The sequence below is a fragment of the Microchirus variegatus genome (assembly GCF_963457635.1).
Source record: "Microchirus variegatus genome assembly, chromosome: 9".
Lineage (NCBI taxonomy): Eukaryota > Metazoa > Chordata > Actinopteri > Pleuronectiformes > Soleidae > Microchirus > Microchirus variegatus.
This window is the reverse complement of record NC_139810.1, coordinates 24706212-24734210: the sequence shown is the minus strand read 5'-3', so window position 1 is coordinate 24734210 and position 27999 is coordinate 24706212. Positions and strand designations below refer to the sequence as shown.

The window sequence follows — 27999 nt, the reverse complement described above, 5'->3', positions numbered from 1 at the left end:
GTTACTGAAAAAAAGACTCGACGACGGAACTTAACAACAGGGTCTCTCACACACACACACACGGTAGAAAGAAAGAAATAGACACACGGATGATTATGAATACGCACTCCAGGACACAGCTCCATATTAGACTGGAACATTGTTTAAATGGTGAGTGTTATAAAGGAGTTTAATTCAGCTCAGTCCATCTCCACAGACCTTCATCCAGAGTGTCTGTGCTCTCTCTCTCCTCTCTTTCGTCGGGAATATGATTGACAAACAGTAAAGCACAGCAACTCGACTGTCAACAGGGTTTTAACTCTGTTCTGTTCCTCGTGTTACAATCAGATCCAATAAAAGGCAAACATTTAGAGCCGTGGAAGCTCCAAACAGGGCCGGCAGTGGGCAAAGATGTCTTGTGTCTGGTCAGGACAACCAATATACACTCTCTCTCTCTCGCTCTCGCTCTCTCTCTCCGTACTCATGTCTCTCAACTTTCACCTGCTTCCTTTCCTAATTTTCTCTACTCAGCTCTGCCCCCATTTGACCTTGGGCTGAGTTTAGGATGGGCCTCCACTTCCCTGGGCATCTTGGCTGGTGGAGCCCTCTGCCTCAGGGGCTGGGGAGGCCCCCGGCTCTCCATCTGGAGGGAAAAAATGGGAAACAGCATGCATGTAAATCAGTCAATGATGGTGCAATGTAATGCTCAGAAAAATGGACTTGCACTTCTAACATCCATCCATCCATTATCTACTGTTTTATCCTCCACTGGAGGGTCGCGGGGGGGTGCTGTGCCTATCTCAGCTGACATTGGGGCGATGAGGCGGGGTACACCCTGGACAGTTGGCCAGTCCATCGCAGGATCACATATAGAGACAAACAACCATTCACTCACACTCTCACACCTGACCAATTCACCTAATCCCCATATCGCATGTTTTTGGACTGTGGGAGGAAGCTGGAGAACCCGGAGGAAACCCACGCACACACGGGGAGAACATGCAAAATCCTTGCAGAAAGGTCCTTGTTCCGAATTTGTGGGCCCCCACTTCTAACATGTGGGAATAAATTATAGCTACAACTAACAATAGTTCTCATAACCGATTAATCTGTCGATTACTTTCTCGATTAATTGTTTGGTCCGTAAAATTTCAGAACATTTAAAAAAAATATTAATCGGTGTTAAACCTGGAAATGACGATGTTCTCGAATGTCTTGTTTTGTCCACAAATCAAAATGATTCAGCTTTAATGATTTCTTTGTTATGTGGAGCAAAGAAACAAAGAAAATATTCACATTTAAGAAGATAAAACAACCAGAAATCTTGTTTTAATCATGAAAAAAATCTTCAAACCAATTCATTTAGTAAACGGTTAATAATGGATTGTTTCAGCTCGAGAATAAATCCACGCTTAGACTCCTCAAATAAATCAATAAATAACAGGAATCCTGAGGAAGGAACTACGACTTCCTATAGCAGAACACTGTCACGTGATTTATAGAGGTCAAACTAGTTATCATGTCATGGGAACCTTGTTTTAAAACTGAGTCAGGATGTAAAATACAATGGTGAGTCTGGGGGAATATTTCTCCTGACAACTTGACACTCTACTGAGAGATTACTGAGAGATGTAGCGAGTGATTATCTGTCATTGTGCTGCACAATGACAACAATCCAATGTAGACCACAATCTGGCCAACACCAGCTGTCTGTGCCTGTGTGAAGGTTTTGGCGTCTCCTATGAGAAGAATGGAGTCGTTACAGACACGCGGTCGGAAAATCCAGGTATTGTAGCAGCTTATGTAGATAATAAACAGAGGTTGAACAGGAATAAAAGAGGACAATGAAAGACAAATGTAGACACAAACCGAAACATGACTGCAGTTTCTACAGCAGGAGGGATGACACCGTGTGGTCTCCCCCTGCTGTTGTACAGTGGCGTTGGACACAAACGGACGCAACGAAGAAACCACAAAGAAAAAAAAATTACATCTGGTTGCATGAAAAACTTTGTTCAGTAAACCAGCAAATCAAAATGACTTGTGATGTCCTTCCTGCTGTGTGTTTTCCAGCAGTTTAAAGCAGCCAAATGATGGTCCCGTTACTCAGCGGGTTTCCTGGATTTATTATCATAGGCTAACTTTTTACATGTAAATGTTACTTCTTCAAAATCAACTTTCAATATCAGACCCTTAGATACTTTAAGTCTAAACTTTGAAAGTCCTGTCACATTAAAGCAGATAAAACTTAACAAAAACAGCGACAGGACAAAAGAAACGCCATCAAAGGCAAGATGAGGAAACACTGGAGACACAATGAATGATGTTAAAATAGTAAATAAATAAACCTTATCAAAGAGATTAGTGTAGTAAATTAATATAACATATAACAATATATTATAGACTGTGGTTAATTATTATGTAAAATGAATAAAAGTCAGTTAAAAAATTAATAAACTGATGGTGGTAATAAATAAAATGACGTGTCCAGTGATAATCCAAGATAACAGGATGAAATAAATAAATAAATCTCAGTTTAAAGCCAGGTCAAAGGAGTCGTTTGTTTGCTTTCAAAGATATCGATATGGTCTCTGCTGTTCTCAGGTCTGTTACAGAGGCAGGACTAGAGTTCTTCCTCATCCTGTTGTTTACTGACCTGCAGCCTTCAGGTCCATCTCTGCCAGGTCTTTGGTGAGTTCACTGGTACTGCCCGCTTCTGCCCCCTCCTCGATGTCAGGTACAGCGTTCCTGCGGCCCGTGCGATCACAGTTGATGAAGTCCGAGTACGACGTCTCCACGTCCATCATCTGTCCATGACCAGCGTTCTCATTACACCTGCCAGAGAGAGAGGAGGGCATTGTCAGACGGTGTCGCCAAAAAGAAGCAAATACATCACACCGATGTCTGCCTTCAGTTGGTATAGTGCAGGGCCCGTGGGAGGATCCATTACTGTGTCCCGTGCATTTGTGCGCCTGTGCATCGAGTCCGGTGCATCACCCTCAACCACAAAACTGGCTAGAACAAAGAATAAAAAAAAAAAATCACAAAGTGCTGAGCTATTGTAGAGGCAACGGAAAAAGAGTGGGCCACTTCTGCATTTCAACATCTGAGAGAGGGAAGACATAAGAGGAATAAGGGAAAAATATCAAACAAGAAACAAGATCAGTCCTGTAAAACAAAAAGCTACATCAAGTCTCTCCCTGAAATCCCTGAACTGCCGTCCATTTTTTTGTCTGAAAAGCTCTGAAGCAAAAGAAACAAGCATCGACGGGGACGACAAGAGTCACAACAAAAACAGGCGCGCCGGGCTCCCTTTTTTTGCCATTCACTCCTCTTATGTTTCCTTTTCTTAGTCCATATTTAAGTAGGTCATGGATCCTGCCAACCACTAAACACTATACAGCTGGTTAACGCCTCAAGAGGGAGGACAAAAAAAGGCTGCTCCAGAAAGAACAAGGAAAAAAAACGCATTGAACAGATAAAGCAGCAGGACACAGTAGGAAAGTAGTGCAGGAGAAGTGTTCAGAACGACTGGTACTTTCCCACATCGTCGGTCTCTGGAGCGCGACTACATTACAGCCACAAAGCACGTCACACCACAAACATCATTCAATAAAAAAGGCCCAACAGTTTGTTTGTTTTCCCTCCTGGGAACAGTGTGCGTGTACCAAAAAATGAAAGCAACACAAAAATGTCATCATTATCAAGACTGTATCTTTAAATAGCAGGGACTACGAATTCAAAAAACAGATTATCCTTGCTCCATAAATCAGAAAATACTGCCTTCATTCACTGGAAGATTTAACAATTACAACATCCAGTACCAACATGTACCTGCTGCAGCACCGACTGTGTTATTATGTTTGCTTTGTGTCGACTCCACCGGCCCCAGCTGCCGCGCGGCTTATGGGAGCCCCGTCGTCATATTGCAACTTGTTTGTTTAATTAGTCAGCTCGCCTGCACATGTGGACCCGGCTCCTAGCGCAGGATCATTAACAGGTTACCATGGAGGGGAGATGATGGTGATTGGTGGTGACGACGCTTCTGCCCGTCTTGCTCTTCGGCACGTGTTTGTGCTGCTCTCTGCCCCGACTGTGCCTGGTCTCAGCTGTGGTACGTGCGCGGTTTAAAAACAGCTCTGCGTTTTAAAAATCACGTTAACCCTCTGATCGCCACAAAGCTCAGTCAGTGATTGTTTTTTATGGTGTTGACCGACTGACTCAGGCAGCGTGGGATTCTGTGTTTATTGTTGTTGTTCATCCGTTTGTGATTTGTATGGCACAAATGATTTTTTTTAAGACTGAACGATCTTGAATTCTAATTGCGATCATTTTGATCCTAGGGAATGGTGATTTTTTTTTTTACTAATTTTCATTCGAAAAACATATTTAAAAGTAGGCCTGGGGCGATAAATCGATATAAAAAAAAAAAAAAACATATAGATATATTTTTAAATGGGACATGGAATTAGACCATATCGCATATATCGATTAAAGGTACAATATGTAGTATTTATGGGTTTATATAACCCAAAATCCACTTTTTTATCCTGCTCCTGCATTGTCTAGTCGCTGTATAATAATTTTTGTTTCATTTTCGTAGTGTTTCAAAAAGTCATGTTAAATAACATGACCGCGGACCGCGGTTGCATAGCCACTGTTAGCAGCGAGACGCCATGTTTCTACCGGAGCCTGTAAGGACAAACGCGAGAGAACAAATCAAGCGTCTCTTTACTTGTAGCGGAAGTCCCGCCTCCTCTCTCTCCGCTTCGTCTGCTACGGCCGTGGTAGCTCGCCCTCTCCCTCGCCTCACGAACCTCATCTGCTGACACGGAGAAAGACGACGAGGACGACATTTGACCAGCTGAGGATACCGTAGCGCTCAGGGAAGGGAGGGGGTGAGCAGAGGAGCAGGTCTTTGTTGTAAATTTCAGCCTCTCTTCTAGATGGCACTATAAACTACTTATTTCCCCTTTAAGTTCCTTATGGAGCAAAAAAGATACTCCTGTTGTTATAGAGTTTGCATTTTATTATTTGAACAGCTGAGGATTTATTCATGAACCAGGTGAAGAAACCTATGTTTATTATTTATTCACGTCACTGAAATGGTCTGTTTCAATAAAACTACTTGTGACATGTCAAATTTGGCTTTGACTGAACATTTCATTTCACAGCCATCACTTCGCGGAATTTATATTGTATTTATCAATATTCAGCCGACATATATCGTGATATGACTTTTGGTCAATATCGCCCAGCACTATTTAAAAGGATTATTGTCTGTGCAGATGTGTAAGAAACAAACATGTTCTCTTTGGTCTGTAGAGTAAGATGTTTAGACGATACTGAATCTAAAACTATATTTTAACACATGTTGGCTTTAAACAAATATTGTGCCGAGCGATTTGCAAATTGCAGTAGGCTGTACTGCGTTTGGATATATTTCAATTAATTGTTCAGCCTTATAATTTAGGATAAATATAATAAAATAAAATGTAGATGAACAGCTAACATGCTCCTATACATGTTTATTACTATTATTTGGTCTGGGAATGGTGTCAAATTCATGGATTTGTTCTAGAGATATGATGGCCTGGGTGGCCCAAAAAAAAAATCAGTGTTGAAACATTGTGATTTTAAATGTGCCAAGCAGCAAAACATTTCACAAATATGAGCTAAAACATGCTGAGAAACTATGTGTTGATCATCAATGTTTGATATATATAAACATTATATTGATATGAACATGTATACTGATGTTTTGTTATATTGCCATAAATAGTAATTCAAAAAAGTGATGGCAATATAATTTCCCAAAATAGCAATTCTGTATTTTTGCCCTGCAATGGATTGATGACCTGTCCAGGGTCTATCCTGCCTTTTGAATGAATGAATGAATGAATAAATGAATGAATGAATGAATGAATGAATGAATGAGATAAATGACTTGACAGGTTTATGAAAAGTTTCCCCATTTAATAAAACCACAATTAACTGGTTTCTCCAACTTTCAATAACGATAAAAAAACCTAGTCATTAATGATCTGACATGTATTGTGATAAATATAGATATGGACCAACTGTAATTATAGTAAAATATTATAACATTTTATTATAATCATTGATTATAGTGTCTATTGCCAAGCCGATTAGCCTTTGTCCTAAATTATAGCTCTTGAAGTGCGTGTTCTATTGAAATAAAAAAGTGGAAGTGTTTCTGTGTGAAAGCCCAGGCTGTGTGCACTGTGCACGGAGGGAAACTCGACACAGCTGCAACTGGAAACACCACCATGAGGCAAATGTCACAGGTGTGTATTTTCACTCATGATAATAACAACTCCATCGTCGGAGGGAATCACTGCAGCTGAACTCTGATTAGCCTCACTCTCTTTCCTCTTCTCCCTCCCTCCTTCCCTCCTTCCTTCCTGCTCTGCTCTTGTAAGTGTGGGTCATTTCCATAGAGCAGGGATTCTCCCTGCAGGGTTGTTTCAGGAAAACTAATCCGAATTCAAACTCATGTCATTCTTACCTCATTGGAAAAAGAAAGGAGGTGCTTTCTCACATCGACACAAAAGGCACGACCAAAATGTCACCGTGAATGAAATCAAAGGGCCACATTACAGCGCTATAGTGAGGTGCAGGATTCAACTTAAACACCGACCACACTGGGCAAAGAATGTGTAAGAAGAGGTTTTGATATCGAGACACGGAGAAGAGGGGGGAAAACCCTCTGTGATCACTGGGGGAATATGAGTCAGCAGACACTTACACCGGGGCCCATTAGAGAGGCGAGCTCACTGCCATCCCACCGGAGCCGTTTAGCCAGCTTTCTGCATAATAAACTCACATCATCTGCAATAACCCACACAAAGACCTGCTTCCTAGTTGATTCCAACCCCATTAGCTCTGTCTACGTGACCAATTTCAAGTTGGTCAACTCATTTTGCTGCACTTACTGACGAGGCAAAAAGCCTCCACGTGAATGAGTTTAATCTGCCTCTCGTAGCAACACAGATTTCCCATCTGCTTTTTCAAACTTGCATTACAAGACTTGTATATGATAAGCTGAAAGCTAATAATACTTATAAGTATTGATCGATCTGCCCAAAATGTAGAGCTGCAAAGAATGGCTAATAATAATATAGCTTGTCCTAAATGATAGTAAACTGTACATTTTCATTTAAAAAGATTTGTTCCCTTTGAAAAAATAATTGAGCAAGGAAATAATCAACAGATTTAAAGCCTGGCATTAAATCATCACAGTGGAGAAGCTGAAACCACAGTATGTTTAACGATAAAATAGAAATAAAAAATTCACAGATAAATTTCTGTTGCTCGATTAATAAGCAGCAAATTGAATAGTACAGTGGAACAACAATGACTTTTAGCTTTTACATCCACATGGGGAAAAAAAAAGCACAGATTAAGAACAAACAGCCTCTTACCAACATCATCAGAGTTGCTTCATTTGCTGCCGGGTGCCTATGAGCAGAATCAATCTACTTCAGACGGATTCACCCAAAGCTAAATGTAGCCTCCAGTGCCAAGTGTTACACAGTGCGGGTGCACCAGCACAACAACAGTCTGCCTCAGCTCCTTGCCCTCTTCTTCCTCCTCCTCCTCCTCCTCCTCCTCGCTGCTTCTCAGCTCCCATCAAATGTGGTCTGGGCACCGTCTCTTCACATGATGTCAGCAGCTGCCTGGTTGACAACGAGCCCACTTCAAACACAAGGGAGCTGTATTTCCTCAACGGGAATAGCATTGTTGTGCCTCAACTGACATCCTCTCCTAAATAAATAAAAGCCCGTTTCCATTCAACTCCAGTGTACATATTTGCCCCATATCCTTCCTCTTCATGGGCCCTGGAACGGGCGCGAAGGCCTGATTTCCCCCCAGTGTAGCCGTATATTGGGACGGCTTACCAAGCAGCGAGCAGCTCTTTAACGTTTGACACTGTGAAGGTAACGAGCAGACACAAATATCCGCTATTAACGGGAACTTTTACCACCTCGCTCTCTGGCACTTTGATGGCTTAATATCAAGTCACAGTAGAAGTTTCCATTTTCTTTGTCAGACACGTAGCATTACCACGGACAACACTTGATACTCGATTGCAATTTTCTATCTCCTTTTCACTGAGCAGAGTTACTGAGAATGATTACTGCCACTCTCCCATAATTGCCACCCTAAATGAGCGTGCTGGGCTCCTACGCCTGACGGCATTAAGAGTCCGCGGAGAAACGGGAGATAAGCAGCCTGACCAAGGCTATTAGCATCAGCTACTGTGGAAAAATCTTGAGTGAAGCAATGAATAAAACAAAAGGCCCAAGCAAAGGCGGCTACTTCAGAGAGGCAAATCAAAAATCAATCTAGCTTGGTCAGATTATCCCAGCAGGCGTGCATGCAAAGGGGTAGCTGTGGTTCCCCCACTTCACGGATCAATTCCTGACATTTGTCTCCTATGAGAAGGGGCGAAAAAATACATATCACCGAAAGAGACGTCAAGCATTACTGACATTAAGGGTGCTTTTACACCTACGGCATTTGGTGCGCACACCAAACGTGTTTAGTCCCTTGGTTCAGGTTCGGACCGCTTTATCCGCCCTACTTTGGTACGGTTCCTCTGGTGTGTAAGCAACCAAGCCAAAATGGGACGAAAACAAATGCACGCATCGCAACAACACTCCGTTTATTCACGTGCCATGAACTGAGAACACACACGCGTCGCCTTCCCCGACGTCTCACCCGTGCGACGCTTACATTAGCTCAGTTTAGCAAGCTTGCCGTGCGGCTAGGCTGTGTTGATAGACCAATGGAATAGCTGATGGATCTGCGAGAAGATCGCCGGCTAATGATGAAATGATCATTCAGGAGGGGGGGTGCAATGCACCGTCAGCGAATCGAATTAATCATGAAGTTTGTTTGGAGTCGCAGCCGCGAATCATGTTGGAAATTAATTGCTTGGAGAAAATTACCGACACGTACAATGTAAAGCTGTTCTTCCATGTTTAATGGGCGCGTTTGTCCGGTTCCGGTGCCGATGGTCTTCACGGCCTATTTTGGTTTGTTTAGAACTATGCATGTGAAATCAAAACCTACCCACGTCTACAATGTAACATTGACTGGTACGAACCATATGTGTGAAAGCGCCCTAAGTCTCTGCAAATAACTCCCAAATTTGTGAAGTTACAAGAAAATGTAGCTTCAAATAACTAATTTAATACTAAAATGGTAATTAATCTTTCAGTGAACAAACCTTATAGCTTTAACTATGCAATTCTGTCTACTATTGGGCATGGAAATGTGTTTGTTGAAATGGTCCTGATGATGATGAAGGCCACTGCTCAGATTCAGATGAAACTTTCCACATTCAGTTGATATTATTCTTTTTTATATCAGTACCTTGCAAACCTATATATAAATAATAATATAAATATATAGGCCATACCAACAAGATCCTTAAGCCGATTCCCTCAAAAAGGTTATGTAAAATAACATGTTTCTTACATGATGCTCCATAAAAGAGTGGTAGACCCAGTGAGCTAATATACATAGGAAGTTTGCCTTGTTAGGTAAACTTCCTATGTATATTAGCTCACCGGGTTAAAAAAAATACAATTCCTCCTCTTGCTAAGAGACAACCAACCTACAGATTCATATAAAATACAGCGGTGAGTGTGTGAACCGGCATCTGTTATGAAGCGTATTGCAGCACAATATACAGCATGCAAATCCCATCACCATAATCTAACAGATAGGAATGAATATTTTAAAATGGGAGGAATTTAGGTATTTTTGTCATCAGTCATACCACTTGGAGTGAAAAGTTGTCAATTGTCTCTGTAATACTACGAAATGATCTAAGCTCTCAGGTATAATCTGCTGCATATAAGGCCAGCACACAAAATAAATATAGAAAACTGCAAAAGATGAAAAACATAAAAAAGGCATGTGAACATGATCTACTAGTTTGAGAAAATGGCTCATGGGGGTGATTATAAGGTCTGAGATGCAGTACAGCATCATGAGCTTTGTTGTCATGAAAATCAATTGTAGTCTCTACAAATGTGTGCGGTTAAAAGTGTCTCTGACTGTACCGAAGGGCTTCTTGACTTTGTTCTCAGGGTTACTGCGATCGATGTGGCAGGTGGTCTGCTGACACGCGAGCGTTACAACTAAAACAGGTCAGGCTCAAGCAAGGTCACAATTAGTTAATAGCTCTGTTGCTGCTGGTGCTGTTGAAACTGCACTTGTTACTGACCGTGGAAAAAAAAGAAAAGAAAAAAAAAGGTTTTAGGCATCCCGAGAGATTATTCTTGATTCAGGCCAATTGTAACAGAAGAAAATAAGTTGATTTAATCACATAACAGTGTTTTTCGCATGTGTATACAATTATTTGTTGTGCAGGGAATCATTTGTGGCCAGCCATGGCAAAACTGGTCACAAGTCTACCGAGGGACATTTTGAGTTATTTACAGATTCTGAAAGTGTGATTTCTAGCATTTCTTTCCAACAACGTCCAACTCATTCAAATCGGATAATATTTGAAGAAGATATGGTCATTTGAATGTAGGCAATCCTCAAACTGCTTTAGGGAGAATTTTAGAGAGAGACAGAATCATCACATTTACATAGAACAACCCCCTCCTGGTCTAAGCTGTCAGTGAAACCACACCTCTCTGTATGAGCACAGATACTGTGAGCTATACTGATACACAGAACAATACATACAATACATAACAAACTGGACATAATATTCTCTTAAGATTTAAAATCATTGGTTGTTTGAAAAAGACATTTCAGTTAAATATATCATATAGGAGACAAACACAGTGATAATTAAGAAGTGAAATAAAATGTATATGATTTACAGAAAGTCTGCAAGAATTATTTAAACAAAATTAGGGCATGTGCATAAGTTTAGGCACCACAAAAGAAAAATATTGTGCATTGCACATCAGCACATTTGTGTTTGTGCCGGCCCTGGAGCTAGTTAACAACAATGCAGCCACATAACGTTCTGAAACGCACAGTGGATTATGAAAAGAAAAAACGTCCCTGTATGTGACTGAACACTAGCGTTACGTAGATTAACCACGTCAATGAAAACTCACCCATAAGAAGATAGAGCGGTGCTGGCGTCACGTCATCATCTCAGACAACTACTGTGTCTGTCCCTGTCTTTGTTAAGAAGTTCAGCCACTGTTTAGTTATTCTCCGGTTTTCCTTGTCTTATCTTATTCCTTCTCTTCATTCAATGTTGAACACAAACACACACACACTCCCTCTCTCTCACTCACACACACACTCTCTCTCTGTCCAGATTTTTACCGGCTGCTTCTTATAAACTCAATAAACTACCCTCTGGGAAGGGCAATCGGAACAAGTACGGTGGACAACTTGAGTGTCTTCAAGAGGTTTTTATTCTACACACAACTTAATACATACTTAGTAGGTTGTAAACTGACAAAGCATACGGATTCTGATGATCAGTTACAGATGAAGACAAACATATAAAAGATTAACTATACAAGAAGTGCTTTGGTCAACAAAGCTTTGATGATGACTGCTTTGATTTCGCACTGCGCACGCAAAAACAAAACAAAACAACAAAAGCTCTGGAATGTGAGATCGCCACAACCACACTAGGAATGATTCACAGCGATCAAACAACCTTAAGACCCACAATACTGTGATTTGAAGCATGTAGTGGCTTCTTGCAAACTTCAAGTTGAACAATGTAAATAAAAAATAAACAAAATTATTAAAAAATACCTCATTTAGGAAAAAAAAACGTTTTCATGTTTTACTCGTTTTGTGCTGGGCCGACTTGCTCCCTCTGTGGCTGTGGTGGGCCACATTTGCAACATTCACACCGCAGGATAATTTTGGTAAATTCCAGAGGTCGGGAGTATTGCTGCACTCCATCTTTTGTTCTCCACATGGACAACATTCAGTGCTACCTACAGATGACGAGCAGCCATTTTCACGACTTGCTAATTCGTCAGGTTTAGAAACTTCCTGGTATGGAGCCCAAATATATATTTGCTGTGGTTTCATTCCGTTAAATTGGTCAAATGTGTGTAGAAATCAAGGTTATTAACGGAGACTCTCATACCCACCCTGGGCAAAACATTGTAGCTGCTCAGTCAATAGTCAAAATAACCTCATCGAGCATCATGCTGCTTGATTTGGATGTGGATGTGATTTAGACTATGACTGTAGTTCTGACTACAGATCATTGCTCTCAGGTGAAAAAAAAAAACAGATTTTGAGTCATTTGCATTACGCTACTTGCGCCAGTAAAATTTGCAATGGGTCTGGTGTGAAGAGGGAGAGACATACTGATGGTGAGAAGCAGTAGAGAGGATGGACTCTCTGGGGAACTGAGTGAAAGATGGAGCTGTGTTCTCTGTATACTTCACCGAAAGGCCATTCCAATATTAACAGGAACCAGTTGAGTTGAGAGTTTGTGATGCAAACTGAATGTTCTATTCATCTTGGAATCTGACTGTCAAAGTGAAATTATGAAAAGAAACGTGTTTACCGTGTATTGGATGTTTTCTATTCTGCGTGAATGAATAAGGCAACATTGTTACAATCACATGTAATACCACACCCCTCCATCCCCCAACCCCCTTCACTGCACAGCCTCAGCTGATGCTGACTCAAGACTCAGACCTTTCATACACTTAGTTCCCTTGCAAGCAGAGTAGACTACAATTTAAAATAAAAAAAATTGCACATTCCCCTTTAACTAACCACCATCAACGACATCCCGCTGAGACTGGGCTGATTTAAAAAAAAAAAAAATTTAAATCATGTTGCAGTATACTAATTAAAATAAGATGATCCTTAATTAATTCTTGGTTGGCCTGGCTGAGACAACTTCCTGGAAAGCAGCGCCACAGTTGCCTGGACACCTCACCGTGACGACCAGACCCAAGGAAGCTAACCGAGTGATTTGATCACAAGTGGAGAACTAACAATGTGTGTGAACTCGGCTGAGACCAAGGATGAGTATTTTCAAGCGAGTACGTGAAATACAACATGGTGGGCAGCCTATAGCCAAGCGGAAAGGGAACTTGGCTGGTAAGTAGGGCTGGGCGTTATGGGATATCATTTTTTTTCATATCATTCGATATAGATATACATCAAGATTTCCAACAACCTCAAATGTTTCCTTTTACTCTGAAGTAAAATGTAAACACAGGTAAAGTACATTTTAGAAGTAATACATGACTGCTGCAGCATATTCTGCAAATTAAGAAAAACAAACAAATATGTAATAATAAATAATAATATAACAAGTATGCTCGCAGGTTCACAGCTTAAAGTTTTTTACTGGTCATTGTAAAATAAAGTAGCTAATAAAACAAATTCAGCATGAGATCAGGAATTACCTTTTTCTTTATAGCATTAGGGCTTAAATTGAGATATATATAGTCACCGACTCAAGCAGCTGTCAAATGTAAACCTTAAACATGAAAGTTCTATGAACTCAATTGTGGTTATCATATTCCAACGCAAAAAAAAAAGTTCAGTACTGTCTCAGTGCTACTACAGATTACGTGCAAGAAAAACAAGTCTGTCCACTGTCTCAGGTTTTAAGGTCATAATACTACCTCCTGTGCTAAAAACCGTCTGAGAATGAGTGCTCGAAGCAGGGATGCACCTAGTAGCACCTTGCCAGGCGACTTAATCTTGGGACTTTTTTTCCGTCACCACAAGCATCCATTTCACTGTCTGGATCTGGTGCCAGTCGGTAATTATCAAGCTCCTTTTCCATTGTCTCCCTGTGCTGCTGGTGTGAGATTTTTGAAAGAAACTGCCCAGAGATTTCCTCCGTTTCTTTCAGCAGCTCCTCCCTCCACTTCCTCGGTTCTGACCAAAGTGGATGGGTTTTCATTTTCTTCCTGTATCTCAGACACTGCTCTCAGTTTTATGGCACTGACCTTTTCCGGGGCTTAATGTTTTGTCCCTTGAAGCGGGTAAAGCATCAAGCAGGTCATTCTTTTTTTGGTCAGCAAACTTTCCATCGAGATTTGCCATGAACGTGTTTCATCTGGAGAGGTCAACGTTGGCTCGAGGTGAGACACACTCGCATAACATTCGGCACAGAGTGAATCTGTGAAGCAGCAGTAGATTCAAAGCCTACATCACAGCAATGACTGGTCTTTTTTTATCTGCACCGAGTAGCTGAGAGACGGCTTTGTGCTGCCCCGACAACCTTCCAATCAGTCTTTGACTTGAACCCCACCTAGGGGTTGACTCCCATCTCTGTTTTTCTTCTTTTCCATGAGCAACTGAAAGCAGTGACCACTTTCTTGCATACGCCTACAGCTCACTCGACCCTCTTGTCTTTTCCTGCACTCTTTTAAGATTAAAATGATCAAATTTATCTAAAAAAAATCAAATTGATTTAATGTTTCTGTGCCTTATAAACTAAATTAAGTATTCTAATGGTCGTTAGGAAAGTAGGCAGTTTGAAGACGTTTGCTTTTTTAAAGCTCCTATAGAGTGGTCCTATGTGAGTTATGGACGTCTACTTACATACATTAACTCGTTTTTATGGTCATAAACCTCCTAGTTACAGTAAATGAGCCGATCGAAATCTCTCCTCACTTTCATGACACTTTACATGACTCAATATCTCACACCCAGAAGACAGACTGTGTTGTGATTGGCCAGCCAATGAGAGCTTTCCCAACTGTCTCGTGATTGGCCAATACCCGGAAGTGACGTAATCAGCACGTCAGCTCTCAGAAGCGCAGCCCTGCCTCTAGAACGATGGATGCACGGCAACTCATTATCAAAACATTTTTAAATGGCTTCGTCGTGACTCCCCACCGTGATCCTTACGTCAAGATTCCAGGCTTTTTCAGACCGCTTGCAGAGCCCGAGAATACAATGAAACCCAGCGTTCTCAGCAGTTTAGGGCTTTACAAACAAGGTAATGGCGCAGATACACACCAAAAAACTGCGTTAATTTGAACCTCCGGTCTATGGGAGCTTTAAGTCCAGTCTTGGTCAATTAAGTGGGCAGTGAAGCTGAAATATGGTCAACAAATGCAATTTGACCACAAAATTTCCTTGGCAATCAAATTTAAATTGTATTGCATGGTGTCAGACATAGAATACACTATGGTCTGTGTCCTGGGCCCCACTGAAGGACCACAAACACATTTACATAAGCTCCCTTTTAGCAGCTACATTTTTTGCAATCCTGCATTTGTATTTTATTTGTATTGATTTGTATTGCATGGAAATGTAGCCTCAGTCAGTGTTGTTTTGTTTTTTTTATTCCTTCTCCTACTTTGTTATTTCTAGCAGACGTGACACATGAAGTGCATCACTTTGTCCCCCACAGGTTTGAAAACAACATCACAAACAATAATGATGCAAACATTATATAGCGGGGGGGGGGGGGGGGGGGGGGGTGGAGCTGAGATCCAGTCACAGGTGGTTCCCAGAGACGCATGTGGAGATGCATTCTAATGATGTAGAGCTGTCCACTTGTGTACGATCACTTCAGGCACATTTTAATGTCAGGGTGTGAAGGCGGACACACTAGGTTTTCTGGTTGTAGATTTGCACTGAACAGACAGACATTACAGTCTCGACAAGACTTAAAAAATATGGCACAAACACGTGATTCTACCCAAAAAAAACCGGTCACAATTAATTCACCCGAGGCCACACAGGAAGTCCTTCAAAACACAAATCCAATAAGACTGCAGATAAATACCGTTCCTCTCTGAAACTGTAATCAAAGCAGATAGACTAACTCGGAACTCAAACTGACAGTCCTCAGATAATCTATTTTGTATATCTCTTCATCATAGCTGTGTCATCAGTTAAATAGCACTCGACAGCAAAGGCAGGGACCATTATCCCGTTTGCTGGCATAACTCGCCTAGCAACAGTTGGGTTAATACCAGTTCCTGAGAGCTGACGGAACATAATGTGGCCTGTTAAGCTACACAAGAAAAGATTGTTATCTTGTTTCAAGGTAAGTAAAGGTCACATTACCAACGGAGGTAAATGTACAGTGTTGTGCGTCTGTCCTTGTGCCACAAAACTGCAAAGTGACTCCGATTTATAATTCTTTTAAAAAGGCGAGAGGTTGGACATATGAGACCCTGACTATTGTGGCAGCATAGGCTTTCCTGAGGCTAAAAAAAACCCCAAGGTTTGAGTGTGGGAAAGAATCGCCCAGGTGCCACTGAGTATTACCAACAATCTCTGATTCACAGCTGAGTCAGGAACAGGCGCTTTGACGAGACTCCAAATTGAGACCATGATTACAACCCCCACGCCCACGCCGCTCACGCCACCACCCAGGATTCTCACATCTCCAATTCCGACTGTCACAGCAACTGTTTATTTAGAGTCTTGCAGGCTTCCTCGGCAGCACTGCCACGAAAAAACATGTTGGGAGAAGCAGATTTTATTATGACTCAATACCAAACATTCCTCTAGTATGTGGAGTCTCCGACAAGCCAAGTGAAAGACGCACACAGTAGATGTCTGAATGGTTCTCCTCTTGTTCTCACTTCAAAATCCAAACTAATACATGAATTCAAGCAGATGTAAGGTTTTTTGGAGCAATTGTGGCAAATATTTGCTTTCTTTGTTCTCAATTTCAATTTATCGTTTAGTTCTTATTACCCGTTAGTTGAACAAAACACATCATTTGTCAGGTTTTGCTCTAGGACAATAGTTCGGTCTTCATCAAAAGATGCAAGCAAGGATATTTGTATTTTGATGCTTGACAGCATTGTTTCTAACATGTCTTAGACTTTAACCTGAGACTAATTTCTACTGATGGACTATCAGTCATTTTAGATTAAATTACTTCTAGGCTGTACTTTCCCCATGTCCTCCCTCACACAGCAGCATCGAGCTGCACCGTCTATTGTGCAGTTGCTGCACGACTGTCCATTCTATGTATTCTAATTCTACTGCAAGGTTGCCCAGTTCTATTTCCGTCCACACATTTAACAACACGAGACCTCAGCAGGAAGCAGGTGGTTTGTTTGCCTGCGTTGTTTATGCCCCATCTTTTCCCAGACTCTCTGTCCACACGCACACACACAACACACACACACACACACAAGACCCTGACAAGTAGAACAGAGTGAGGGCATAGGGTAGATGAGGGGGTGAGGAAGAAAGATGAAAGAATGGAAAGCAGATGACGACAAGTCAAATAAAGAAAAAGAGTGGGACTGACAGAAGGGAAAAGAGAGAGAGGATGAGAACCGAGTGGAAGGAATGCATGTATATTTACAGTGTTTACTATATAAGGAAATAAGCCTGACGGGCTCCACTGTTTTCATTACTTTTTTTAGAGAACTTCAGAAACAACCCCTTTGGTTTACGCTGCAGCACTGAGCCACAACACAGGATAACAGGAAAGATGATCTGGTTGCAGGCAGCGTCTCTCTGCACCACCTGTTGGAAGCAATTCACACCCAATTCTCTCTATCCAATAACACGCACAACAGAAACTGGATTCAGCAAAAAAAAAAAAACACTTCGCACTTCCACAACGAGGAACCCCGATTACGCCAACCACCGCGCTGCTCTTTAATATCTCAAAGAAAACAACCCACTGCTCTCACCTGCACCGATGGCCTCGTTGTTGGCTACAGTTTGCCGAGAGATTCCACTCGCAGTAGATGCATCGTCAACACTTTTCATCCTCATATCTGGGAGGATGTGGGTGTCGAGTGATTCAATTTGCTGAGTTGACTGGGATTAGAAGGCACATATGTAACCCGCCCCACAAGATAAAAAAAAAAAAAAAAAAAATAGCAGAGCCAGTTGTTGCACTATCCTCCAGACCAAGATAATCAAACAGTCATTCATGTCGGGGTACAGAACACCAAGAGCTTTTTTTTGTGAAACAATTATTGGAATAATTTAAAACGGATTTAAAACCAAGTACGATCAGCTGAACATGCTTCCAAGAGTCAAAGTAAAAGTGCATGGCCGCCTCTCAGCGAAAAGTGACTGCAACAGCTGGTGGCCTGTCGTCTAATAAGATGACTTCACTTTGCATTTTTGTCAAGGGATTGTCTGGGATTACTTTAAAGTGTGACCCCTGTGACTTTTTGTGTAAAAAGATCTCAGGCAGGCTTATACATATTTCTAGTACAGTTTAAAGATTCTCATTCTTAACAGTCCTAGTAGCTGTAGGCTACGAGAGAAGCAGCGTCTGCTGTGATCCATTTTCTTCCATTTATGGTCGGAAGACGTGCAAGACTCTTAAATCTTGTTTTCATTCTCCGTCGGTGAGTATCTGCCATATTTGATTTTGTTTGTGTTTCCATTACTCGCCGTGACGTCTTTCGCACACTTGGCGATTAATTAAACAACATTTTGCATTTGGGATAACCGCCAACATCAGTGCGAAAGCGCCTTTGCAGTCAACATTGTGGAGTTACTGTCAGTGTTGGGACTTTTCAGCACAATGGAAACGCTCTCCAAAATGTCACGTCAAATCTACTCCAGGGACAATGAAATAAAACCTATAATTAAAGGTGTTTGTGTGGTTTTGAGAGATAACAGTGGCTTGTGAAACCATGGTTTTTACTCAGACAATAATCATACCATCAAAATATATAATCATTGCATCCAAAGTGTTGTTCTGCTGCTCTGTCTTTTCATCGGCTAGATGTCCAGTCTGTCCCTTGTACCACATGAAGCCACCCTCTGGTTCCTCTAATGCACTAGGTGTTTATCTAGCTTCAAAGCAGTCTGTGTCCTACTTACCTAATTTTCTCAATATTCCTTTAATTTATCACTGTCAAAGGAGTGAAGTGACATTACATAATTGGCTGTTTAGTTCCTCTATCAACATAGGTTATTGTTCAATGAAAGGAAAAACTGTAAAACATTCCAAAGCAAAGTGAATCTCATAATTCCCTTGACGGATCAAATCAAAGCATCAAGCAGACAACAAGCCTCAGATTCCCCGTCAGACAGAGAAGGTCACATTGTGCCCGTTTGCCCTTAAGCATATTTCGGTCTCATCACTTTTAGAGTTAATTGATTTTAGCACTTTATTCGCGTCACATGGAATTTTGAAATGGGCCACTCCATCTAAAACAATAAAAGCTTGCTCTCATTAGATGAGGATAAAGCTTCCTGGCGGGGGGATTCTCATCAAATCATCTCTCGCTGACCTGCTGAGCCAAAAAAAAAAAAAGGGACATGTCTATTTTCAATTCTACCACTTCACCAAGATGAGGTCCTTCTATTTACATAATAGGGCGTGATTAGAAATCATCTCGCCCGAACGCATTCATCAGTGTTTATTTATCGGGTAATACATTAGGAAACCGATTTTTGACTTCTTAAACTGGTAAAAAAAAACAAAACAAGGAGTGACTAATGAATATGCACCAGACATACACTGCACGGGTTTGTTACCAAACACAGCATTCACAAAAATTCACTTTTTTGTTCTGTATTAATTCCAGTAGGTAAAATTCCACTCTGTATTTAACCCATCCTCCACCTTGCTCTGAGGTTCCCCAGCCTTTTTGACCTCCAGATACAAGCCATGTTCCCTTTCCACTTGGTCACAGGCTTGCCAAACAGAAAAAAGCACCAAGTCCCTATGGGCGTAACAAGTTAGTAATTTGATCACTTTCTGTAAACCAAAGCAGCAGACAGTTTATATCCACTATAGTTACTGTATATTTCAATGGTGACCCAGTTTCACAGCAGAAGAAAAAAGGTCCAAGGAAACATTTCCCAGGACTATTCAGACTATACAGACTCATTCTGCAGAATAACAGTTTTGTCTGCCGTCTCCGTAGTCTCAGTATGTGGCCAACACCTGGAAGTTTGCCCATATATGGTAAACAACGCTGCTTACAGCTCACTTCTTGCGTTCTGCCCGCCTGACAACTGAGGCGAATACGTTTATTCCACACCCTGCTCTTCTTTTGCTCGTCCCGGATTGTTCCTCCATTCATGAATCATTGTGCAAGTTTAATTACCTTAACATGACTGTAATTCATGCTTTTTTTCCACAATAACATACATACGTTTTGAAAATAATGTGTGAGGGAGTCGGTGGGAGTCGCTCATTGTTAAGATGATCACCTAATAGTGCAATTTACAGACGCGACAGGAAAATTATGCTTTCAAACCCCCACTGTGCGCCTCACGCTCAGCACCAAAATACGGACACATTTGAGCCGTTTCCAGGGATCACTTATGTAATGTGTGGCTATTTGGGCCTGGACATTCTCTCACATAATGACAAATGCAGCGGGAAGTTATCGGAGTAAGACGCTTTCACAACAGCACAGGAATCTCCAGAGGATCCAGGCTAGGGCTGGCACTTGAATCGAGCGTGCGAGAAGCAGGTACACTCGCCAGTTAATTTGCCGTAGAATCTCATTCTCAAGTTATTCCTGCTGCTTTCTCACACGAGCTCACTCCGACATTAGAGAGTGCGCCACTGTGGGGGATCTGGCAAAAGAATCTCCAGAGCAACTTCTGTATGCATGTACTCTGCACAACCTCCAGATTTAGGGAGTATCCAGTGAACAATGAGGAGTGTATAAGTGTCAGATAGAATTCCCTCAGCGGTTGGTACAGACAAAAGAAAAAAAAACAGAGAGAATGTGGATCAAAAAATGAAGAAATACAACTTTAAATGAATGATTGAGTCCTATAGGGGCATGGACGTGAAAACGATTGTCAACAGCTCCAGGAAACAACATCACGCTTCTCTGAAAATATATTCCCCTGTGAGGTTTTTTTCGACAACGAGAACATTGTAAGAAATGAAAACCGCGGTGTGTAAGCTATGTCATGTGCGTGTAGCAAAGCACAGGACATCTCTGCATGCATCATAAGGACGTAGACATAACTACAAAAACAACTCTGTTTAATGCTTCTGTCCTCATTTGGAGGGATCGACTCGTGCTAAAGCGATACCTATAGGTGTGTTTGTCGCATCAGACATGTAACCTTATGCAGTAGTGGAAAACCCTGGATTTAAGCATTTAATTAACATACTACCACTTCATTGGAACCACGCTACGAAATGCCAAACAGGTCACATCCTACTACAAAAGGTGTTCTCTTCCCTGTATGATAATGTTATTGGAGGTCAGTGCAGATTCACCTTGACCTTGAGAGCAACACAGCACTCTGACTTCTATTCTTTTTACAGTTAGTTTCCAATTGACTGGTTACTACATGACAATAAGGCCTCAGTGTGGTACATTGCAAACACATGATAGATATCATATCAGTCATGACACCATGTAGACAAATTCCCGAACTGGGAATTAGAAAACGTTATGCGTTATGATGACATAAAACCAATGATCCTGGACTAAACTATACAAGTGTAAAAATGGCAGAGCCTTCTGCAATAAATGAGGAGGAAAAACAGACAGAGAATCGAATCGAGGATTTGGAGAACGGCGACACCCCTAATATCAACCTCTAAAGGATTTTCATTTCCACTGTCCCAAAGTTTAACCTCCATAAACTATTGTCTTCTGTATAGCCATCTTTATAATGCAACCATATTTAGAAATTCCATTTATTTTAAATGCAACACCTCTGTCTGCAGACAGACGTGCAAAAAGACAGTAGAAAAAAGTGCAATTTGGCCAAAATCAAGGAGGGTTTTCCAACAAAACCATGACCACATTCACCACTATTATCCTACAGCTGCGGCTATTTAGAGCTCAAGATTATGGCTTGTACGGTACAAGTGGAGGAGACGTCTTCCCCCCCCCCCACTAGACAATCCATTTACTGGTGTTCTCTAAAGCCAATCCCAGCTGACATTGGGGCGAGAGGCAGAATACACCCTTGACAGATCACTAGTGCACCGTGGGGCAAACATACAGAGACAAACAACCAATTAACATAAGTCGGGGTGGATGTTTATGGATTGTGGGGAGAAGCAAAATCCACACCGTTTAAACAAACACAACAATCGCAGACACAACATACAATCTCCACACAGAAAAGCCCATGTGTATGTATGTAATTAAATGTGTGAAATAATACCATGAACAAACATAATGCTTCGGTTTTGCCAACATATTGTAGAATACCAAGATTACGGACTGTTTCGTGTAATCACTAGCATCGCTACTTGTGTGTGTGTGTGTGTGTGTGTGGGTGGAGTGTATTATCTGGTTGAAATTTCCCAGCGAGCGAGAAAACATGAATTCCATCCATCATCCCACATCGGACAGCCTCAAAATAAGATGAGATGCTTTTGTTCTGATACGGTTTGTGTCAGGGCCCACAGGTGTTTTGACGTAAGATTATTTTGAGGTGGATTAATACGTTTCCAGAATGTTAAAGCTAATGAACATACTGTATCTTGTTGAAAATACCTATTCAAAATAATGTGGGTGCTACAGGAAAGCCTACATGTTTTTCAGATTTACATTGTAAAAAGGGTCACAAGTGGTAATAGTCATATTTTACCTGGAGAATAAGTGAAGGATAAATAAACCGGTGCATTACAGCCCTGCTATTAATAGCATCTGCATCAGTATTTTATTAAACATGCATGATATCTCAATCATTACTATTAAATGTCAGCGAGGCAATCAGAGATTTAGATATAGATTTATCAGAGATCAGTGCAAAAGAGCTCTAAGGTAACTTGAAAAGAACATAACCACACCGCTAAAGTATTCCAACCAGATATGGAAACCATCGATATCACAGATAATATACGATTTAACAGGACTTCAATATGAGGCTTAGAAACTTTGACGACATGAGAAGAAATGATGGATTGTATAACCATCATGCAATTATTATGACCATGAGTCTCATGCAGCACCGGGTTAAAAATCTAAGTATACTAGAAAGCCTTTCTGGTCTGTCACAAGAGATCTTGAGCACGAATTTCCTCCTCATAGGGAAGTAAAAAAAAAAAAAAAGAGGAGGAACTTAAATCCTCTGCACACAGAATGGCAAAGAATGTGACTGGATGTCATCTCAGTTGAACCGGCAAATCCCTTTCCACAGAATATGTAGAAGATCAACCCATGATTACACAGAGAGGAAGCAAAAAATAGACGTCGCACAACGCGTTCACGTGGCATCACAACGCTGCTGCTGCTGCTGCTGCAGCTTCTCTCTTAATGTACATGTGTTGCCTCTGAAAACATGGAAGATCACTGGGCAGGCGAATTATTGTGTGGGCATGATTGCAACCAAGTCTACAAGGCTCTTGAACCACTTCTGCGAATAGAATTGCTATTTTTATAATGACTTGTCCTTACTGAAGAAAAATCACAAAAGACAAACTGCTTCAGAATCCCATTCAAAACACAGTATTTCTCCAACTATGAACAAAATCACATTTCCATTTCACAATCATTTAACCTTCTACTAAATGGACCGTCAGGAAAATAAACCTGATGACCACTTTGCATAAAAACAACCGCAAAAGCCTCATTTCCAGCGAGTCGGGACAGAACAGTACGGCTCGCCACGGTGTGCTTTGGAACAGTACACTCTGATCTGGCTTGTGTTTCCACCGCAGGGTGTGTGGGCCCCGGATATATAAACTACGTGGCTACTAATGCATCTGCGTCGCCCTGTATGTAAATAGTAAGACACAATGTCGAATGTAATATCTACAAAGACAAATAATGTCAAATGAATTACATATAATCAGGTAATGTGTGTGCAAACAAAGAGCAACAATATGAGAACATCCAGCTTTTCTGTGCTCGTTCTTCTTGGCATGTGGCCGTTTATCACAGGAAGAGAACACGAAGGCTTCAGGCTGCACAGGAATACACGGCTGTTTTTCCCTGAACCGTCTGCGCTCAGCAGCCCAATGGAAGGATGCCAAAAACTGGGACAGTAACGGTTTTGGTTATTTTAACACTTTTTGTCCTTGACAATAGAAATACAAATAACTGCCTAATAACTGCATTGCTTGGTGTAAATGGGGCTAAAGCGAAGATACGGTAACGTGTACAGTACATGATGCAGACTCTCGGCAGCAGGGATTCAAAGGGTCTTAATGTTCTCAGGGTGATCATGTTTTCGTTGGCAGCTCTCAGCAGGAGCAGAGAGGACTTCCATTTGCTGAAGGAGTTGAAGGAGAACAGTGTTGGTGAGAGTGTCTCTGTCAGATCATTGCAACTGCACTTCCACGGCCTAATTGTGACCTGATTACTCGTGATCTAGCTGCGTTCAGAACAAGCGGTGTCACAGAAAGCCACGGGCACACGTGTAATGTTAATGGCGAGTGGTTGCTCGTTTCTTGCGTGAGCTCGATTTCGAGTCGGTGAAAATATGACGGAAACACAGAAGGGAAGGTTCTGCCGGGCTCCGTCAAGGGTCAACAGGGCATGTGTGGCTCTTTTTCTTGTAGCTGGGTTATTCTCGTTTTCCAGCTGTCCATGTTGGGACCCTCCAGCTTCTATCCCCACGGGGGTTTTAATCAAATACAACAGACCATGTTTGGTTTGCTGGTACATGGAGGAATTGAGGCAAAACACAGCCACTCCAAATACAGACATATCAGACTGTACAGGAAATAATCTGAAAGTGTGGTTTAATACCTATACGACATTTTATTTTTTCCATTATTAGTAGTACTCCATGTATTCATTATATGTTCCTTCATTTTCTAATTTAAATGCCTGCTTTTCACCCTACTGTTTATTTGACTAAGTTTAGTTTATTGTTAATGACTTGTTTAAAATATTAAAGTGTACTGCAGTGCAGGCACAAAGCGCAGACTGGAGAGACTGATTGCAAGTGTTGTTTGATAAATGTTTGATTTCAGCAATTGCGTGCATCATTTACCATAAAACTGACATGTTTTATGGGATGGAGGGGGAAAACGTACAATAAACAAATAAGTAAAACAAATATGCATCATATTTTGCCCAAAAAAAATCATACCAGTCAACCTTTGAGTGTCATTAAAAAAGCCATTGTCCATATGAGCATCATCACTGTAACCAAATACCAGATTACAACAGTTGTAAGTGCTCGCAACACGTAAACGTTGTCTATGTTGTGTCCTGTCATTGGTGTATTAGTTGCTCCAAAGGCTCCAATGTTGTTGAGGTGGTTTGCTACACCCTATGTGCAGTCCTCACAAACCTCCAAAAAATATATTACTTAAAGCGGAACTAGACCGGAAGTTCCTATTAACGCTGTTTTTTTGGTGTGTATCTGCGTCATTACCTTGTTTATGAAGCCTGACGGTTCGAAACAAACAGTTCAGCCATTGCTGAGAACGTTGTGTTTTATTGTAATCTCGGGGCTCAACGAGATCACTGAAAATCCTGTAATAGTTACGTAAGCAGCGGTTCTCCTGAACAACCGATCGTCCTGCTCCGGGCTGTAGTCCGGGCACATCCGGTTACGTACATTGAACCGCAGAAGAAGAATAACGTCCGTTGTGGAGGTGTTTCACGAGCAACAGTGTCTTCTGACTCTGGGTCTGACTCCGGTTTAAAGTCATCAAAGGGACTGCGGCGGGGAGTCGTGATGAAGCTATTTTTAAACACTGTTAAAACAATGTTTTGATAATGAGGAGCAATGCATCCGCCATTCCAGAGGGGGGCGCTGCGCTTCTGAGAACGGATGTGCTGGATAGTACTGGCCAATCACAAGACTCTGTCCTCGGGGGTTGAAAGTTCACTCTGAAATCTCGCAGCAGAAAAATACTGTCAGAAAAGAGGATTTCTATCGGCTAGTTCACAGCAACTAGGAGGTTTTTGACCATAAAAACAAGTTAATATATGTAAGTAGACCTCCATAACTAACATTTATGTGCAACAGGACCACTCTATGTGACCTTTAAACTGAGATTATAAGCGAGAAATAATCTGCAATTATTTTAACGAGCACCGCAGTCACTTCGCACGCAACGATGCACAACAGGTCTGTGTAGTGTTACAGCATTGAAGCTGGACTACATCTCATCTCAAATCTAATCTGATGCACCTCCAGGTTCAGTGCGGTCGGTTGGACACAACAATCGCATCATGGTAGCCTTTAGAACACACGCTCACCATTTTTGCCGCGTTGCAGACCAGATGTTTTGCCATTGAGGTGGAACCATATAGTCGCCGGTTTGCCTTTCCAAAACAATTCATTTTAAATGTCACCACTGATGTGCAACAGTTTCCATGAGCCGTGACAAAAAAAAAAAATAATAAGGCCCAGCTCTGTGAGCCGACACTGGTCTAAAGGAAAATGAAAAGACTGCTGCTGGTTAAACTGCAACAATGCAAAGGGGATATATTTTATCTTAATTTAAACAAAAAGACGTGGGTGATTTTTATGTCTCAATATGCTCACACAGAGCAGTTTTGGTTACACTCAGCTCGTCGACAAGCAGATCACTACAGCCAGGACACAAGCCAGTGTTTATCTTCACCAGTGTTCATGCCCAGTAACTGGCACTTGACCAGCAACACTCAAACACAAAGTGTGGTGGGGGCTCTGCTATACCTCCTCCACCAGCAGCAGCAGCTCAATGCCTTTCAGCAGTCTTTTCACAAGATGATTCTCCATCCAGACCAAACTGGACTGGCAAACCTCCTTCCACCCCCTTCCTCCACTCAGCGGTCAGGTTGTTGCACGGAGATAAAAAAAAAAGTCTGCCGTCACCACTGCCTTGTTGTCAAGTGGAGAGAGAGGAGACGTAAGATGAAGAGTTGATTTGTGCCGGGGTGTGGGAAGGGAGTACGGTCGGTGCTGTTGGCTAAGTGTATTGACAGAGAGCAAATACACAAAAATTGCACAGTTGATGAGGAAGAGGACCATTCAAAACGGCGACGCACAATGTCAATACAAGGCGTCCGCTCTGTCTCTGACAGAGACGGCTTTTTAACTTAACACCCTACATTCCTGCACCTGTACGTCCCTTCATGACATTGCAAAATCACTGACACACACACACACACATTCACTGTTTTGATTGGATTACTGCATGGTGCATTACAATATTATACTTATACTGTGAAATGTATTTCTTATATACATACATATATATATATACATATATATATATATATATATATATATATATATATATATATACACACACACACATGAATACATATACACACATATATATATACACACACATATATATATATATATATATATATATACATACATATACACACACATATATATATATATATATATATATATATATACACATACACACACATATACATATATATATACATATATTCATAACCATTCCTTGAACAGGTGAGTATTTTTTATTATAAGTTTATTTCGATTCTTATATCTATGCCTATTCATTATACTACCTTATTGTAATATTCCACTCCTTATTCTTTGTTTATTTTATTATTATTGTATGATACCATGCTGGATTTGATAGTTTTGAGAACAATAGAATACTATCTATCTATCTATCTATCTATCTATCTATCTATCTATCTATCTATCTATCTATCTAAAGTGAATGCAGCAGCAGTCTCTGTGTGGGATGGACGCGCATGCCATTGTACACGCCGCGCACGCACGTACGCACGCACACACGCACACACACACAGTCGACTAGCATAACGAATGCACTTGAATGCATCACACATTAAAGGGGGGGGTGAGAATAAACGGACATTCCCGTTGTAATCACACCATGACGAGAAAACTCGTGGAAAACGAGCACATCCGTGACACAGACTGCGTGTGGCGGACACAGGCTCCGTCTGCACAGATGTATTGTCAGTCGTTGTGTTCTCCCTGGTAATGTAATGCCTTAGTAGGGAGGGAGAAAAACCCTCGCTTCGTGACTCCGCAGCCTCTCCTGTGGACGCTTAATACTTTCAACCCCTGCCCGTTTGCGCACGCACGTTTATCATGCTTGAGGAGGGGAAAAAAAGGCGCACACGTCGCCTGCAGCAAAGACCTCCACTCACCTTGGTCGGGTCGCCTCCTGTTATCCACTTGTTACCACGGAAATTTAACACCATGGATCCCAGTTAAGTTTCC

At 41.4% G+C, this 27999-nt stretch overlaps 1 protein-coding gene across 2 annotated transcripts; it reads right to left on the bottom strand.

Annotated features, from left to right (window-relative positions):
* Nucleotides 1-21: 21 nt before the first annotated feature.
* pkig (protein kinase (cAMP-dependent, catalytic) inhibitor gamma) lies at nt 22-27999 on the bottom strand. 2 transcript variants are annotated; one of them, XM_083895404.1, is made up of 3 exons: nt 27927-27999; nt 2636-2814; nt 22-622 (listed from the first exon to the last, which is right to left on the bottom strand). In XM_083895404.1, exons 2-3 carry the CDS (start codon nt 2784-2786, stop codon nt 540-542), a joined length of 234 nt encoding a protein of 77 aa, XP_083751530.1. In that variant the 5' UTR covers nt 2787-2814; nt 27927-27999; the 3' UTR covers nt 22-539. The 2 variants fall into 2 exon arrangements, with proteins under 2 accessions (XP_083751530.1, XP_083751529.1); XM_083895403.1 differs by lacking the exon at nt 27927-27999 and having other exon boundaries at nt 2636-3305.